The following is a 15,757-nucleotide window of genomic DNA, read 5'->3' on the forward strand; positions in this document are numbered from 1 at the left end:
TCAGGGACACTTGTTCATGCACATGAGCAGCTCCAGCCTCATGGCGATGCGGGTGTGCCAGCCCAGCGGCAGCAGGCGGATGTAGCGGGCGACGATGGGGGGGCGCAGCAGGTTCTGAACCGTGGAGGAGCGGTCCGAGTTCCCATAGAAGACCTGGGGATGGAAAGTTAAAAACAATCACTAAATCACTTCATCGTCACCTCCATGGGGGGAATGGTCATTTGGTTTTTAATCTCTGATGTATTTTGTGTTTTGTGTTTGATAATGTCTCTTTTTAGTGTGATGTTTTCTTTCATTATAGCTCTGGTCTGAGTTTTATATTATTAAATATATGTTTCATATTGTTAAATATATGTATTTCGTATTGTTAAATACATGTTTTATATTGTTAAATACATGTTTCATATTGTTAAATATATGTTTCATATTGTTAAATGTGTTTTATATTGTTAAATACATGTTTTATATTGTTAAATATATGTTTCATATTGTTAAATAAATGTGTTTTATATTGTTAAATACATGTTTCATATTGTTAAATATATGTTTCGTATTGTTAAATACATGTTTTGTATTGTTAAATATATGTTTCGTATTGTTAAATACATGTTTCATATTGTTAAATATATGTTTCATATTGTTAAATATGTTTTATATGTTAAATACATGTTTTATATTGTTAAATATATGTTTCATATTGTTAAATAAATGTGTTTCGTATCGTTAAATATATGTTTTATATTGTTAAATACATGTTTTGTATTGTTAAATACATGTTTCGTATTGTTAAATACATGTTTTGTATTGTTTAATATATGTTTTATATTGTTTAATATATGTTTTATATTGTTTAATATATGTTTCATATTGTTAAATAAATGTGTTTCGTATCGTTAAATATATGTTTTATATTGTTAAATACATGTTTCGTATTGTTAAATACATGTTTCGTATTGTTAAATACATATATTTGATATTGTCAAATACATGTTTCGTATTGTTAAATACATGTTTCGTATTGTTAAATATATGTTTTATATTGTTAAATACATGTATTGTTAAATACATGTTTTATATTGCTAAATACATGTTTCGTATTGTTAAATACATGTTTCGTATTGTTAAATACATGTTTCGTATTGTTAAATATATGTTTTATATTGTTAAATACATGTATTGTTAAATACATGTTTTATATTGCTAAATACATGTTTCGTATTGTTAAATACATGTTTCATATTGTTAAATACATGTATTTGATATTGTTAAATCCATGTTTCGTATTGTTAAATACATGTTTCTTATTGTTAAATATATGTATTTGATATTGTTAAATACACGTTTCGTATTGTTAAATACATGTTTCTTATTGTTAAATATATGTTTTGTATTGTATTTGCAAGATTTCATTTTTTATTGTGTTTCTTTTGCACATTTTTGGGTATATTAATGTTGTTTATAGTTAAGTGTTGAATTGTAATTTAGTTTTGTTAATAAAAGCTTATATTGTGTTCTCACCCTGTTGTTTCCGGTCTGGTCTTTGTAATAGATCCAGTTGAGCGTTTCCAACGTGCGATACTGGATGCTGTACTTAGTGATCCACTCGTCCGCATCACAGCGGCCTTGAGTGAGGATGCCGGACACCACGGCCACGTCCTTCAGGTCGATCTGGATCCACTGATGGAGGTCGTTAAACTTGGAGAGCCAAGCGCACCTGACAACAACCAAACATGTGCTTTTGCTGTTCACGGTGATAACAAGTTAAAAGAACTGGGATGCCGTGACGTACCCGAAGCCTTGGTTGTTCAGGCGAGCCTTGGAGGGGATCCAGGAGGAGTACCAGCCCACGTACTGGTCCTGACTGGAGCAGCTGATCTGGTCTGAATCCACAGATCCAGATTCAAAGCCCAGAGCTCTGTGGTAAGGACATTCTGTGGAGGACATTAACACTACTCTTAATAAAGGAAGAGAATCGCTTCAGAACCTTCAACATTTATATTTAACTGATGGAGAAGTTGTTTGTAGACTTAAAGGAACATATCAACCTTTAAATAACCATCTGGATATCAGCTACGTCGAGATTTTATTCTCCACCAAAGTATTCTGAGCGGCTCAATCTGATTAACCCTGAGATCTGATACCAGGAAGAGTGCGTGATGAGGAGCAAGAAGATGTTCGTGACATCATCTGATCTGTGCCGCTTCGCACGACATATCGTGCTATTAAGTGAAGGGCAGCACCTATTCTGGGCTCCCTAATCTGACCATCACACTCCTGTACAGGTGACAAGATTATCTCACGGCATTCGCTGTTCTGGGCTTCTTCCTCGGAGCAGTTCTGTTCTTAAGTCGACGTTACCAAACTTAAAGTTGCTGTAACTGTTGAACCAGTCTGAGGTTAGTCCTGGTTCTCTATAGATCTCATGTAGTCCTGGTCCTCTATAGACATCATGTAGTCCTGGTCCTCTATAGACCTCATGTAGTCCTGGTCCTCTATAGACCTCAGTGTAGTCCTGGTCCTCTATAGACATCATGTAGTCCTGGTCCTCTATAGACCTCATGTAGTCCTGGTCCTCTATAGACCTCAGTGTAGTCCTGGTCCTCTATAGACCTCAGTGTAGTCCTGGTCCTCTATGGACCTCCATCAGTAACCAGACCACCAGAGAGAAGATGGTCTGGTTCTATAGAGTTCTTCTTAAAGATCCTCATCAGAGCCACTGGGTCGGATTCTGGTGAAACCAGATGACATCATGCAGGTTCACCAGTGTCTCCTTCAGCTCAGACTCCAGCAGAGACCAGTCCACCGTGGACAGACCCAGATCCAGCAGAGACCAGTTCACTGTGGACAGACCCAGATCCAGCAGAGACTAGTCCACATGGACAGACACAGATCCAGCAGAGACTAGTTCACTGTGGACAGACCCAGATCCAGCAGAGACTAGTCCACATGGACAGACACAGATCCAGCAGAGACCAGTTCACTGTGGACAGACCCAGATCCAGCAGAGACTAGTCCACATGGACAGACACAGATCCAGCAGAGACCAGTTCACTGTGGACAGACCCAGATCCGACACCACGCTGCTGGAGACCCAGGACTAGTGCTGGACCCGCTGGAGGGAAGGGGGGCTCAGGAGAACCAGAACCAGGACTGAGAGGACCAGACTGTCAGACCTGCTGCAGTGGAATGAAAGGTTTTCTAAAGGGACCCTGGTGCTCAGAGACACTACCACTCTAGTCCACAGGGGAACCAACACTAAATAAAAGTTCCTTGTAATAACTCTCGAGTTGAAAATTGCCAAGATCACGTTAGAAGCTGAATCGTGTTTCACTGCAGAGATTTAGAAACTGAGCCAAGACGAGTTGGAGAGAAACAAGCAGCTAACCCAGGTCACGTGACCCGTCAGGAGGGAGTCCTCACCTGGCATGCAGTGCACCGGGTGACCCTGAGGGGGCGGCGTCGGCAGCAGAGAGGTGGACGGGACCGGAGGGCCGGCAGTCGGTGAGGCGGCCGACTCGCAGTCACAGGTGCAAGTTTTGACGTCTGAGGTCCAGGTCTCGATCTCCTGCTGTTCCTCCTCCTGCAGCTCCTCCTCCTGGACGGCCTCCTCCTCCTGAAGGACGCACACACACACACACACACACACACACACACACACACACACACACACACGTTAATCCAGAGTTCATATAATTTCTCTCCCTGTGGTTCATTGTTGTGCTCGTACCTCCTGAGAGTGAACGGTCATCAGGGCTGTCAATGGATGCATGAAAGTGAAAAGTGAAGAAAAGTGAAAGCGAAAAAGTTTTTTTTTTTACAGGGGAAACTAAACAGGAAACAAACTCAAATCAACACTGAAGAACACAAATTAATTTGTGAATTGTTTGCTTTTTAATGCGACAAATACATCTAATTATTCTGCATCATTTCTGCATTTGCGACCAGAAGAAGCCTGTTATTGAAGAAACTCAACAGAAACAATAATCCGCTTTATGGCCACTTTCATAACATGATGACGAAAAGGAAACAATAAACCACAGACGGTGAGTATAATCCTGATGATTCAATAATATTCCTTGTGACTTACCCTGAGAGAGGAGCAGGAGGAAGAGCACGGCAGCACACCGAGCAGAGACCTCCATCTTCCTCTTCAGCTGTGCTGGAATGTGATGAGTGTGTGATGTCCAACGAGACGGTGGAGGAGATTACTGTAATCCACAGGATTGTGACGGCCTCATCTAGCGCTCCTGATTGGCCCTGAGACGCCTCCAACGCCTCCTCTGTTTACGGGCTGTGATCATCCTTCATTCTGTGTTTCACCGGCAACGTAACAACGATGTGTTCCACTCACAGATAATCCTACTAATATTCTAAAGGTACAGAATTTAGAAGGATTTATCGACAGAAATGGAAAATATTATTATGTTTCCTTTAGTGTATAATCAACCTAATGATAAGAATAATTGTGCTTGCGTTAGTTTAGTTTGAACTAGCCGCCATGTTTTTACATCAGCAACCTCCGGTTCATTAGAGTATATGCTTCATGTGTTAAAGCTGCATTCACTCTCCTGACCACCAGGGGGTGACTCCTCTGTTTGTATAGAAGTATATGTTTTATGTGTTAAAGCTGCATTCTCTCTCCTGACCACCAGGGGGTGACTCCTCTGGTTGTATAGAAGTATATGCTTCATGTGTTAAAGCTGCATTCTCTCTCCTGACCATCAGTGGGGCGACTCCTCTGGTTGTATAGAAGTCTATGCTTCATGTGTTAAAGCTGCATTCTCTCTCCTGACCACCAGGGGCGACTCCTCTGGTTGTATAGAAGTCTATATAAATAACTCTACTTCTCTTGATGTATTCCCTCAGTAAACATTGTAAACATGAGTTTATGTCTCAATCTCTAGTTTCAAGTCTTCTTCAATACAGCATGATGTTCATTTAGTAAATTATGGTCATTCAGAGTCAAACAGACCATAAAGCAGGTGACGCTTTGGGGGCGGGGCTACAAGGTGATTGACAGGTCGACAGGTCAGAGGACTCAGAAGTGCTCAGTGGCCGATGCACGTGGACGTTAATTCTTGCTCTGTTGAGAGAGACTTTGAGAAGCAGTGGAACTTCAGAGAAAGCTCTTGAACAAGTTGAATCTTTTTCCTCTGCGTGCTTCATCCTCCTCTTCCTCCTCTTCCTCCTCTTCCTCCTCCTCTCAGATGCAGTTCCTGCTGCTGTTCAGTCGGCAGGGCAAGCTGCGGCTGCAGAAGTGGTACGTGCCTCTGTGCGACAAGGAGAAGCGGAAGATCACCCGCGAGCTGGTGCACACGGTGCTGGCGCGCAAGCCCAAGATGTGCAGCTTCCTGGAGTGGAGGGACCTGAAGGTGGTCTACAAGAGGTGCGTGTTGGAGGGGGCATAGCGGGGGTATAGAGGGGGTATAGAGGGGGTATAGAGGGGGCATAGAGGGTGTTACAGAGCAGAGGAGCGGTATTCATCTCGACTCGTTGCATCTGTCGGACGGACTCGTGCGCTGTGTTGTTCTCTCATGTTTTATTTAATTAAACAGTCGCAGAAACTGTAAAAACTGACTGTCGTCGGGTTTTATTTCTTTTCGACGGTCCGTGAACACATCATGTGGGACGACTCTTCTGTCAGAAACAAAACTTAAAGTAAGTTTGATGTTTATCAACAACATTTTATTCTACGCGTCTCATTTAACATTAAACTCAGTTAAACTATGACGTCATGATTTATTCACCTGAGACCAGCAGTCATGTGACCACAAGAGGAGAAACTCTGACTGATGAACAGGAAGTAAACACAGAGGAGAGGAGGAGAGAGGAGGAAAGGAGAGGAGGAGGAGAGAGGAGGAAAGAGGAGGGAAGGAGAGGAGGAGGAGAGAGGAGGAAAGAGGAGGGAAGGAGAGGAGGAGAGAGAGAGGAGGAAAGAGGAGGGAAGGAGAGGAGGAGAGAGGAGGAAAGGAGAGGAGGAGGAGGAGAGAGGAGGAGGAGGAGAGAGGAGGAAAGGAGAGGAAAGAGGACAGAACCTCCCTTTTTCCTCAACATTGATAACATTTGTAGCAACTTTAAAACATGTTGCAGATCATTTAGATTCCATTGTTTGCCAATTTTTGTAAAATAAATTATCAAAGAACTTCAACGTGCGTTTTTCTTTTTTTTATGATGTGTATCGTTGTAACTGAGTTGTGAGACGTGTTCTACTTCTAGTCCTGATGGTTCTGTTTCCAGAGGAGCAGAACCGTATTATAATGCAGAGAACATCAAAGAGACATGAGACAGAAGCTGCTTCATGATCAGAGAGTTATCGTCAGATAAAGATCAGGCTGCATTTATATTATGAGCATTATTCTACTTGTAGAGCTGCTGGTAAACACATGAGAACGTTTCCTGCTCGCCTCACCAGAAGCAGCCGGCTGTGAGGATCAGCTGACCGCTCCTCTGTTAGCATCACATGGCTGAAGAGGCCTTCAGGATTATGGGGATAAGGAGCCTCTTGGCAGAGCGGGGCTTAGTTACAGCCTTCTGGCTTCTAGCTGAAGGACCTGAGGCTCCTCCACTACCCAGCATGCCCCTGGCTGTCCGATGCCCAGTCGCTATGTGACCGTTGAGATCTGAATCCATCGTGGACCAGGATCCATCGGGGACCAGGATCCATCGGGGACCAGGATCCATCGGGGACCAGGATCCATCGGGGACCAGGATCCATCAGGGACCAGGATCCATCGGGGACCAGGATCCATCGGGGACCAGGATCCATCAGGGACCAGGATCCATCGGGGACCAGGATCCATCAGGGACCTGGATCCATCAGGGACCAGGATCCATCGGGGACCAGGATCCATCAGGGACCAGGATCCATCGGGGACCAGGATCCATCAGGGACCTGGATCCATCGGGAACATGTGGAGTTTTTACCGTTAGGATGTCGGCCATTTTATCTGTTTGTGTTTGAATGTTCACAATAAAACATGAACTATTAAGTAACTTACGTTTTCTCCTTAGTTACCGAACCGTCTCTCAATCAAACAAACCTCTCGATGAGTGTTCATCAGACAGCCAAGCATGCTGGGTAGTGGACTAGCTGCGTTAGCTTAGCTTCAAATCTCGGCAGTGTATTCAGTCATGTGCCATAAGTGCTCCAGTAATAAACACAAAAAACATCAAATTCAACCGTAACGTCCTGACGGCGACCGGCTGCAGCGAGACGGACTGGCCCGGTGCTCGATGCCCGGTGCTCGATGCCCGGTGCTCGATGCCCGGTGCTCGATGCCCGGTGCTCGATGCCCGGTGCCTGATGCCCGGTGCTCGATGCCCGGTGCTCGATGTCCGGTGGTCGATGCCCGGTGCTCGATGCCCGGTGCTCGATGCCCGGTGGTCGATGCCCGGTGGTCGATGCCCGGTGCTCGATGCCCGGTGGTCGATGCCCGGTGCTCGATGCCCGGTGCTCGATGCCCGGTGCTCGATGCCCGGTGCCTGATGCCCGGTGCTCGATGCCCGGTGCTCGATGCCCGGTGCTCGATGCCCGGTGCTCGATGCCCGGTGGTCGATGTCCGGTGGTCGATGCCCGGTGGCTCGATGCCCGGTGGTCGATGCCTCCCGTACTTGTTTTGTAACGTGGCCTTGTCTCCGGCTGCAGGTACGCCAGCCTGTACTTCTGCTGCGCCATCGAGGAGCAGGACAACGAGCTCATCACGCTGGAGATCATCCACCGATACGTGGAGCTGCTGGACAAATACTTCGGCAGCGTGCGTCTCCTCCGGCGTCCGCCACCGCACGTTGTTCCCACCGGCCGGACCGGGACTCAATATCAAATATTAAGAAATATATTCTTTGGTTTGTGAACAACAGGTGTGCGAGCTGGACATTATTTTCAACTTTGAGAAGGCTTACTTCATCCTGGACGAGTTCCTGCTGGGCGGAGAAGCTCAGGAGACGTCCAAGAAGACGGTGCTGAAGGCCATCGAGCAGGCGGACCTCCTGCAGGAGGTAGTCTATCCTTCTATCCATCCTTCTATCTATATATCCTTCTATCTATCTATCTATCTATCTATCTATCTATCTATCTATCTATCTATCTATCTATCTATCTATCTATCTATCCATATATCCATCCATCCATCCATGCATCCATCCATCTATCTATCCATATATCATCTATCATCCATCCATCTAGCCTTCTATCCATCCAGACTTTTAGTCTCTTATCTTTCTGCCTCTATATTATTATACATTCATAATTCTCACTCCACTGGAACCGCGTGAGACGTTAAACTGAACACGTTACATAAGCACCGCTTCCTCAACTACAGACAGATTTCATTAATAGTAAGTAGCTTAAAACTTTTTAATCTGTTGCACTTTCTTTTTTTTTCCAAATATGCACAAGCTTCTGAATGAAAACACTCCAGTGAGTCTGCTGCTTAACGCTCCACGACCTGCTGCCATATTTTAAATGTTGTATACTGTGTGTATAAATGTGTATAAATGTTATTTTGATGGAACAGCTACGACGTTAGCATAGAAAACGCCCTGATTGATATTATGAACTCGGACATGATAGCGTTTAGTTTCCCGACATATCGGGAGTTATTCCGACCGTCTCTGTTGACGTTGTTGAATGGCGACTCCGCCACCAACAATTTACATCATCACACCGACGGAATGACGCAATGTGATCACATTGAACGGCTATTGCAGAAAAATTGACAAACATAAAATGGCATCAAAAAATGTGCTTTTGGGTTTGTACATTTTTGGGGTTTATTAGTTTTTTGCAGCTTTACATTTGTGCTTGTGTGACATATAAAAATGTAAAAGCAGAGCAGCTAAAACTATTGGAGAAACTGAATTAAGTTTCCCTCCTTGATGATTTGTATTCCTCCGGCTTCACTCTCGTTCAGTTTGCTTGATCTTGATTTGACAGTTTTTCTCTTCTTCTTCTTCTCTCCTTGAACTCTTTCACCGTTGTGATTTGCAGAACGTAGACTTTCAGATGCGCCTGTTTGCAGGTACGGTTTGTGAGAACCCGGATCACCTCTGCTGTAGCGCTAGCTCTTTAGCCGTAGACGTACGCTAGTTCCCCGACTCAACAGAAACTGCATATCGGCAACGGCAATATCTCGAGTGTCGGTCACGCACGACAGATATGGAAGCTGCTTATGTGTTGTTTCTGCCTCTTTAGACACTAATCAATAACTCTTATACACTAATCAATAACTCTTCTGCTCACTCACAACTCGTCAAACACAACTTTAAACTTCCCCTCTGGAGTCAGTTTTGGGCGTGCATGGCTGCCCCCTAGTGGCCATGGTAGTTATGACAGGAAGGAGGTCCAAACAAACACAGGACTTTCACCCAGGAGACGGCAGTTCAAGTCCCGCGTGCAACGAGGACTCATTGTGACCTTTTTAAAGTTACGTAATGTTCTTAATTTACGCAATTTAGTAAGCTTACCTACTTAAAGGGACAGTGAGGAACTTTTAACTGGTCCTGAACCAGTCTCTCTAGTCCTGGTCCTCTACAGACCTCAGTCTAGTCCTGGTCCTCTATAGACCTCAGTTTAGTCCTGGTCCTCTATAGACCTCAGTTTAGTCCTGGTCCTCTATAGACCTCATGTAGTCCTGGTCCTCTACAGACCTCAGTCTAGTTCTGGTCCTCTATAGACCTCAGTCTAGTCCTGGTCCTCTATAGACCTCAGTCTAGTCCTGGTCCTCTATAGACCTCAGTTTAGTCCTGGTCCTCTATAGACCTCAGTTTAGTCCTGGTCCTCTACAGGCCTCAGTTTAGTCCTGGTCCTCTATAGACCTCAGTGTAGTCCTGGTCCTCTACAGACCTCAGTTTAGTCCTGGTCCTCTATAGACCTCATGTAGTCCTGGTCCTCTACAGACCTCAGTTTAGTCCTGGTCCTCTATAGACCTCAGTTTAGTCCTGGTCCTTTATAGACCTCAGTGTAGTCCTGGTCCTCTACAGACCTCAGTTTAGTCCTGGTCCTCTATAGACCTCAGTTTAGTCCTGGTCCTCTATAGACCTCAGTGTAGTCCTGGTCCTCTACAGACCTCAGTCTAGTCCTGGTCCTCTGTAGACCTCATGTAGTCCTGGTCCTCTATAGACCTCAGTCTAGTTCTGGTCCTCTGTAGACCTCAGTGTAGTCCTGGTCCTCTCTAGACCTCATGTAGTCCTGGTCCTCTATAGACCTCAGTCTAGTCCTGGTCCTCTATAAACCTCATGTAGTCCTGGTCCTCTATAGACCTCAGTCTAGTCCTGGTCCTCTATTAACCTCATGTAGTCCTGGTCCTCTATAGACCTCAGTCTAGTCCTGGTCCTCTATAGACCTCAGGTCCATGGAGGATCCTCTATGGACTATAGAGGATCCTCTATAGATCTCAGGTCATGAAGGTGGAAATTATCTGTTGAGACCAGACCGTTTATTTCTGCTGTAAAGTTGGAGCTTCTAAATGGAGCTCAATGGAGGTTCGACTCGTTTTTGGAGCTTAAAGTGGCCGTTTGAGGAGCTTCAGTTTGTGTCCCTTCAGCGTCCCGACCGAGTCTCCATGTGTGACGAGTTGTGAGTGAGAACGTGTTCAGCAGCAAATCGACAAGATAAATGTTAACAGTGGAAGTTCAACGTAACGTTCAGCAGCGGAGAGACTTTCATGTCTTTTTAAACTGACGAGTACTTCAGACCTTTCAGTTTAATCCAAATCCTCTCAGACACTCGGTGCCGCCCAGAAACAAAGCCTTGTTGTCTGCATTCCTGAGACCACACACACACACACACACACACACACACACACACACACACGGCCCCGATTAGCAGTCCATTATTACAGAAACAAAAGACACAAAGCGTCACTGCATCATTAGGATTCATGTGTCCACGAGCTTTACTTAGTGCTCAGAGAATAACCAGACGTCTTCAACATGTTACAACAGAGATATTTAAGGGATTATTTAGAATTGTTGTTAAAATGAAACCAACACACTGTGGTTATTATTTTTATTTATTTATTTGTAGTCGTCTGGTTGAGAGCTGATCCGTGTCAGCAGGTTGCGCAACATTTAGTCATTGAGCCAAAATGTTGCTGTTAATGAGTTCTGGGAACCGAAACCAGGTCACTGCTGACAAACCATTACCTGGACTGCTGAGGGACTCTTTGCTTTAAACTAAATGTGTTGCGAAATAATGTTCCTCAAATGTTGTTATTTGGGATAAAGAAACAAACAAAGAAAACTTGAAATATGAGTATGTGCTGCAGAACAAACCTGAAATCTGCATTCTCTCTCCTGACCACCAGGAGGCGACTCCTCTGGTTGTATAGAAGTATATGCTTCATGTGTTAAAGCTGCATTCTCTCTCCTGACCACCAGAGGCGACTCTTCTGGTTGTATAGAAGTCTATGCTTCATGTGTTAAAGCTGCATTCTCTCTCCTGACCACCAGGCTTCTTTTTTTTTTACAGGCTCCTCTTTTTAAACAAATATCAAATTTAAAAAAGAGTTTTACTAACGACACTGAATGAAAAATACTCCGATTAATTATTCTGTACGTTTTATTTATTTAAAATGGTGGAAAAGAAAAATAACAATAACCTGTGTTACTAAAGTATGTCACATATACTAATACTATTAATTCTGCAGGTTTTTCTACATGTTTATTGACCCAAAAATGACCATTTTACACAATTACCATCTTGTAATATTAATATATTAAAGAATAAGTGTTATTCTATGCTCAACAAAGCCCATGAAAAGACCAAAACCTTCACCTTTCTGACTGTTATCCACCAGACCTCTCATGTAACCTCTCAGAACACATGAGCTGCTTTTAGTGTGTTCCTGTCATTGTGAGACTTTAGTGAATCTAAAAACAACGTTTTTTAGTCATTTTTGTACAAAAATGGAGCTTCACAGCCGAACGAATGAGAATCATCGTTCGGCTGCTCAATCAGTTTCATCAGTTCATCGTTGGCTTCGGTCTTTTCCTCGGGACTTGTTGAGAAAAACAAATCAACTAAAATGTCATAATACTTCAAGCATGTGGAGCAAAGCAAAAGGAGCTTATTGATGAACCCAGAGGGGAACTCTTCAGCAATCAGACTCCGCCTCCTCGGGGTAATTGCGTAATCAGGCTAATTATTTTACCTTTTTATAACTCCAGGTGCTCTCATGTGGAGATGCAGAATTTCCTCATGTGTTGACACATTTTTTAGCAGTGTTTTTAAGATGTCCCACATAAAATAACACATTGAGAGTGCGTGAGGTAATTAATAACCACGTGTAAAACAGGACGGGTGACTTTAATAAGCCTCAGTGGAACATTTCTCAGGAGCTGCTCGTTACTCGGCTGCCAGCTCGCAGATTTAGTTTTTTTTTTTTTTTTCCTGCCTCTGAAGAATTTGCTGCTCAGCTCAACTTTTGCATGTGAGGCATCATGTGAGCAGAGGGGCTTTTATTGTGGCGGGGTACCGTTTTAATGTGTGTGCTTTGTTCTGTTTATTTGTGTCCATATATAAACAAAAAAAAACAATCTTTGCCTCACAGGTGTGATGGTCCCAAATGTGGTCTCTGAGTCCTCTGGTCTTTTCCAGAATTAGGATGCTGAGGTGAATACTGTGTGTGGATTTAGGACGTCCCTCTAGACCGGGTCCAACCAGGACCTGGTCTAGTTAGTCCCCTTACGGCCCGTTTGTAAAACAAAAGTCTGTTTGTCTGTTTGTGTTCATGTAACGTCTCATTGTGTTCTTCCACATGTTCCGATGATTACACAACTTTACTTAAAGGGCCAGTGTGAAGGATTTAATTAAAACAAATGCAAATCTGCAACCTCACCACTAGGTGGCACTAAATCCTTCACACTGGCCCTTTAAGTAAAGGGGTGTAATCATAGGAACATGTGGAAGAACACATTTTCCCAAAGACCTTCCAGAAAAATACTGAATTCAGAAACGCTCACTGTCCGTTTGTTTGTTTGTTTGTTTGTTTGTTTGACTTTAGATTAGAAGGGAAAGTTAAATACCCCGTTAAGTTGTGGAATAGTTTGACATTTTGGGAAAAGCTATCTGTTTCCTGTCTTTATGCTAAGCTAAGCGACCTCTGGCTCATGAGATTGGAATCTATTTTTTCATCTATGCTAAGCTAAACTAACCAACCATATTTATTGTACAGTTATGAGAGTGGTATCTACTTGTCTATGCTAAGCTAAGCTACATCCATATTTATCATACAGGTATGAGAGTGGTATCTACTCGTCTATGCTAAGCTAGCCCTATATATTTATTGTACAGGTATGAGAGTGGTATCTACTCATCTATGCTAAGCTAAGCTACATCCATATATATCCTACAGTTATGAGAGTGATATCTATTTTATCATCTAACTCTCAGCAAGAAAGTTGTATTTACAGAGCAAACAAATAACTTTCCCTTTAATCGATAAATGTGGATCAGCGGTGAAAGTATTTTCCCCCAAATGGTGACTTTGGTATTTTTCTACCTGAACCATATTCCCCACGTTTTTCTTTCTAAGTAATTTCTGCCGCTAAACGGGCTGAAATGTAGACTTCTACGCTTTAGTGAACCTTTAAGTGATCCTTTAAGTTCCCTTTAGTGACCCTTTAAGTGACCCTTTAAGTTCCCTTTAGTGACCCTTTAAGTTTGCTTTGGTGAACCTTTAAGTGACCCTTTAAGTTCCCTTTAGTGACCCTTTAAGTTCCCTTTAGTGACCCTTTAAGTTCCCTTTAGTGACCCTATAAGTTCGTTTTGGTGAACCTTTAAGTGACCCTTTAAGTTCCCTTTAGTGACCCTTTAAGTTCCCTTTAGTGACCCTTTAAGTTCCCTTTAGTGACCCTATAAGTTCGTTTTGGTGAACCTTTAAGTGGCCCTTTAAGTTCCCTTTAGTGACCCTTTAAGTTCGCTTTGGTGAACCTTTAAGTGACCCTTTAAGTTCCCTTTAGTGACCCTTTAAGTTCGCTTTAGTGAACCTTTAAGTGACCATTTAAGTTCCCTTTAGTGACCCTTTAAGTTCGCTTTGGTGAACCTTTAAGTGACCCTTTAAGTTCCCTCCAGTGACCTCCTAGCGCCCCCTGCAGCCGGCTGCGTGGCCTCCTGCTGCCGTGTGCATGAGGTGCTGTTGTGACTCATCTTGTGCGTTTGTGTCCCTGCAGCCCCGTCATGAGTACTTCCATGTGCCCGTGTACTGATGGCTGCCGTCCTGCTGCTCGCCACCTTCTCCCTCTGAGCGCCGCCCTGTGATTGGTCCCCTGAAAGGTGTCGCAATATATCCTCAGCGCACTATTCAAATGAATTCGTGACACGGTATTGTCAGAGCAGTGAATAAAACTACAACATTGAGGCTGGTCAGATGCTTCCTCTGGAGATCAACGTGGAAAATCCATGAACACTGAAGTAAAAAGTTAGTCTTGGTTTGTTTAGTGATGACGTGTCATCAGGTGTTACGTCATTCTGCATAATAATTAGCCATTCATAATTATGACTTACTATCTCTTACTCTAAAGATCTTTATTGTTTCATCACAGTCTCTAATATAACAAGTTTTTTATTTTTTATTTAATAAATCAGACCAGACGACCAAACAGAGTTTGTATTATTATTGTATTCATTGTTATTTTTTTATATTTTACATTATTTTATAGACCCTGATTATTTCCCTTTTCTATAAACAGCAAAACCTCTGAATATTAGTGGGATTAATGCTAATGCTAACTCTATGCACTGGCTAGCGAAGAGCTCTTTTGGTTTCAATGCTAACATTTAAACACTTGAAATGAAAAGTCTTATAAGTTCTTTATCTTTTATTAATTACACTGACGAAGCTCCTAAATGTTCTGTATTATCTGTCGATGTGACCTATGGAAAAAAAGATGAATATATATATATATATATATATATATATATATATATATATATGAATATACATATTAATTAATATATTTATGAATATATATTAATTTATATATATATAAACTAGATTCTTAATAAATGGTTTGTGATTCTTACATAAAGCTGTTCATCGTGTTTTTGTGACATATTTCAAGTTTAGTTATTAAGTTTTTACTGCGACTGTTTTCCTTCTGTCTTAACGAACCCGATGTTTATGTTACGTAACGAGGGATTCGCTCCAGATGAATTCACCCCGAGACAAATATACAATCTGTGAATAAATCATAGTCGAACATTTTTGCTCTAAAAAATTAAATGAAAGTAGAGAAGTGGATTGTTGTTGTTGTTGTTGTTGTTATTTTGCCTAAAAACTTTTTTTATGTTGTTTTTTACTGCTCTGATGAAACTCCTCTTTTTACTTTGTGCTGAACGTTGTTTCAGGACAAAGTGAGTTCTTCTCTTTCTCTCTGCCAGTAAACAGCAGGTATGTATACACATTATATGTGTATATTTGTACACAATAAATAAATAAATATAATATATGTGTTTTATATACACAGCGGCCACTCTAAAATATATAATGTACTTATATACCATGCGGACTGAAAAACACATCAATTTACAGTGCAGGTAAATGATGTTGGCTGAAAACACATTTATTTACATTTGTTCGTTAAAAAATAAATTAGAAAGAAAGGAAAAATACACATAAACATATAGATGCATGCAAATGTAAACATAAATATAAACATGATACATCAAGTTAAATATGTTTACGTATCAAGTTAAATATACATTCAAGTAAAATAATGATAATGACATATTGTTTGAACCTAACCTGATATAAAAGTA

At 42.3% G+C, this 15,757-nt stretch overlaps 2 protein-coding genes across 4 annotated transcripts; one reads left to right on the forward strand and one right to left on the reverse strand.

Moving 5' to 3' along the window:
* LOC306739149 (retinoschisin-like) lies at window positions 1-4,142 on the reverse strand (the record flags this gene model as incomplete). The annotated part of the gene is made up of 6 exons (XM_079221111.1): window positions 1-153; window positions 1,519-1,714; window positions 1,790-1,931; window positions 3,421-3,613; window positions 3,728-3,753; window positions 4,088-4,142. 6 exons carry the CDS (start codon window positions 4,140-4,142, stop codon window positions 1-3), a joined length of 765 nt encoding a protein of 254 aa, XP_079077237.1.
* A 1,065-nt stretch (window positions 4,143-5,207) lies between these two features.
* LOC306739298 (AP-1 complex subunit sigma-2-like) lies at window positions 5,208-14,205 on the forward strand (the record flags this gene model as incomplete). 3 transcript variants are annotated; one of them, XM_079221285.1, is made up of 5 exons in its annotated part: window positions 5,208-5,386; window positions 7,646-7,754; window positions 7,858-7,995; window positions 8,987-9,017; window positions 12,549-12,601. In XM_079221285.1, 5 exons carry the CDS (start codon window positions 5,208-5,210, stop codon window positions 12,599-12,601), a joined length of 510 nt encoding a protein of 169 aa, XP_079077411.1. The 3 variants fall into 3 exon arrangements, with proteins under 3 accessions (XP_079077411.1, XP_079077412.1, XP_079077410.1); XM_079221286.1 differs by lacking the exons at window positions 8,987-9,017; window positions 12,549-12,601 and adding an exon at window positions 14,170-14,205; XM_079221284.1 differs by lacking the exon at window positions 12,549-12,601 and having other exon boundaries at window positions 8,987-9,085.
* Between the last annotated feature and the right edge of the window lie 1,552 nt (window positions 14,206-15,757).

This window comes from Taurulus bubalis, assembly GCF_910589615.1.
Source record: "Taurulus bubalis genome assembly, chromosome: 7".
Taxonomy (NCBI): domain Eukaryota; kingdom Metazoa; phylum Chordata; class Actinopteri; order Perciformes; family Cottidae; genus Taurulus; species Taurulus bubalis.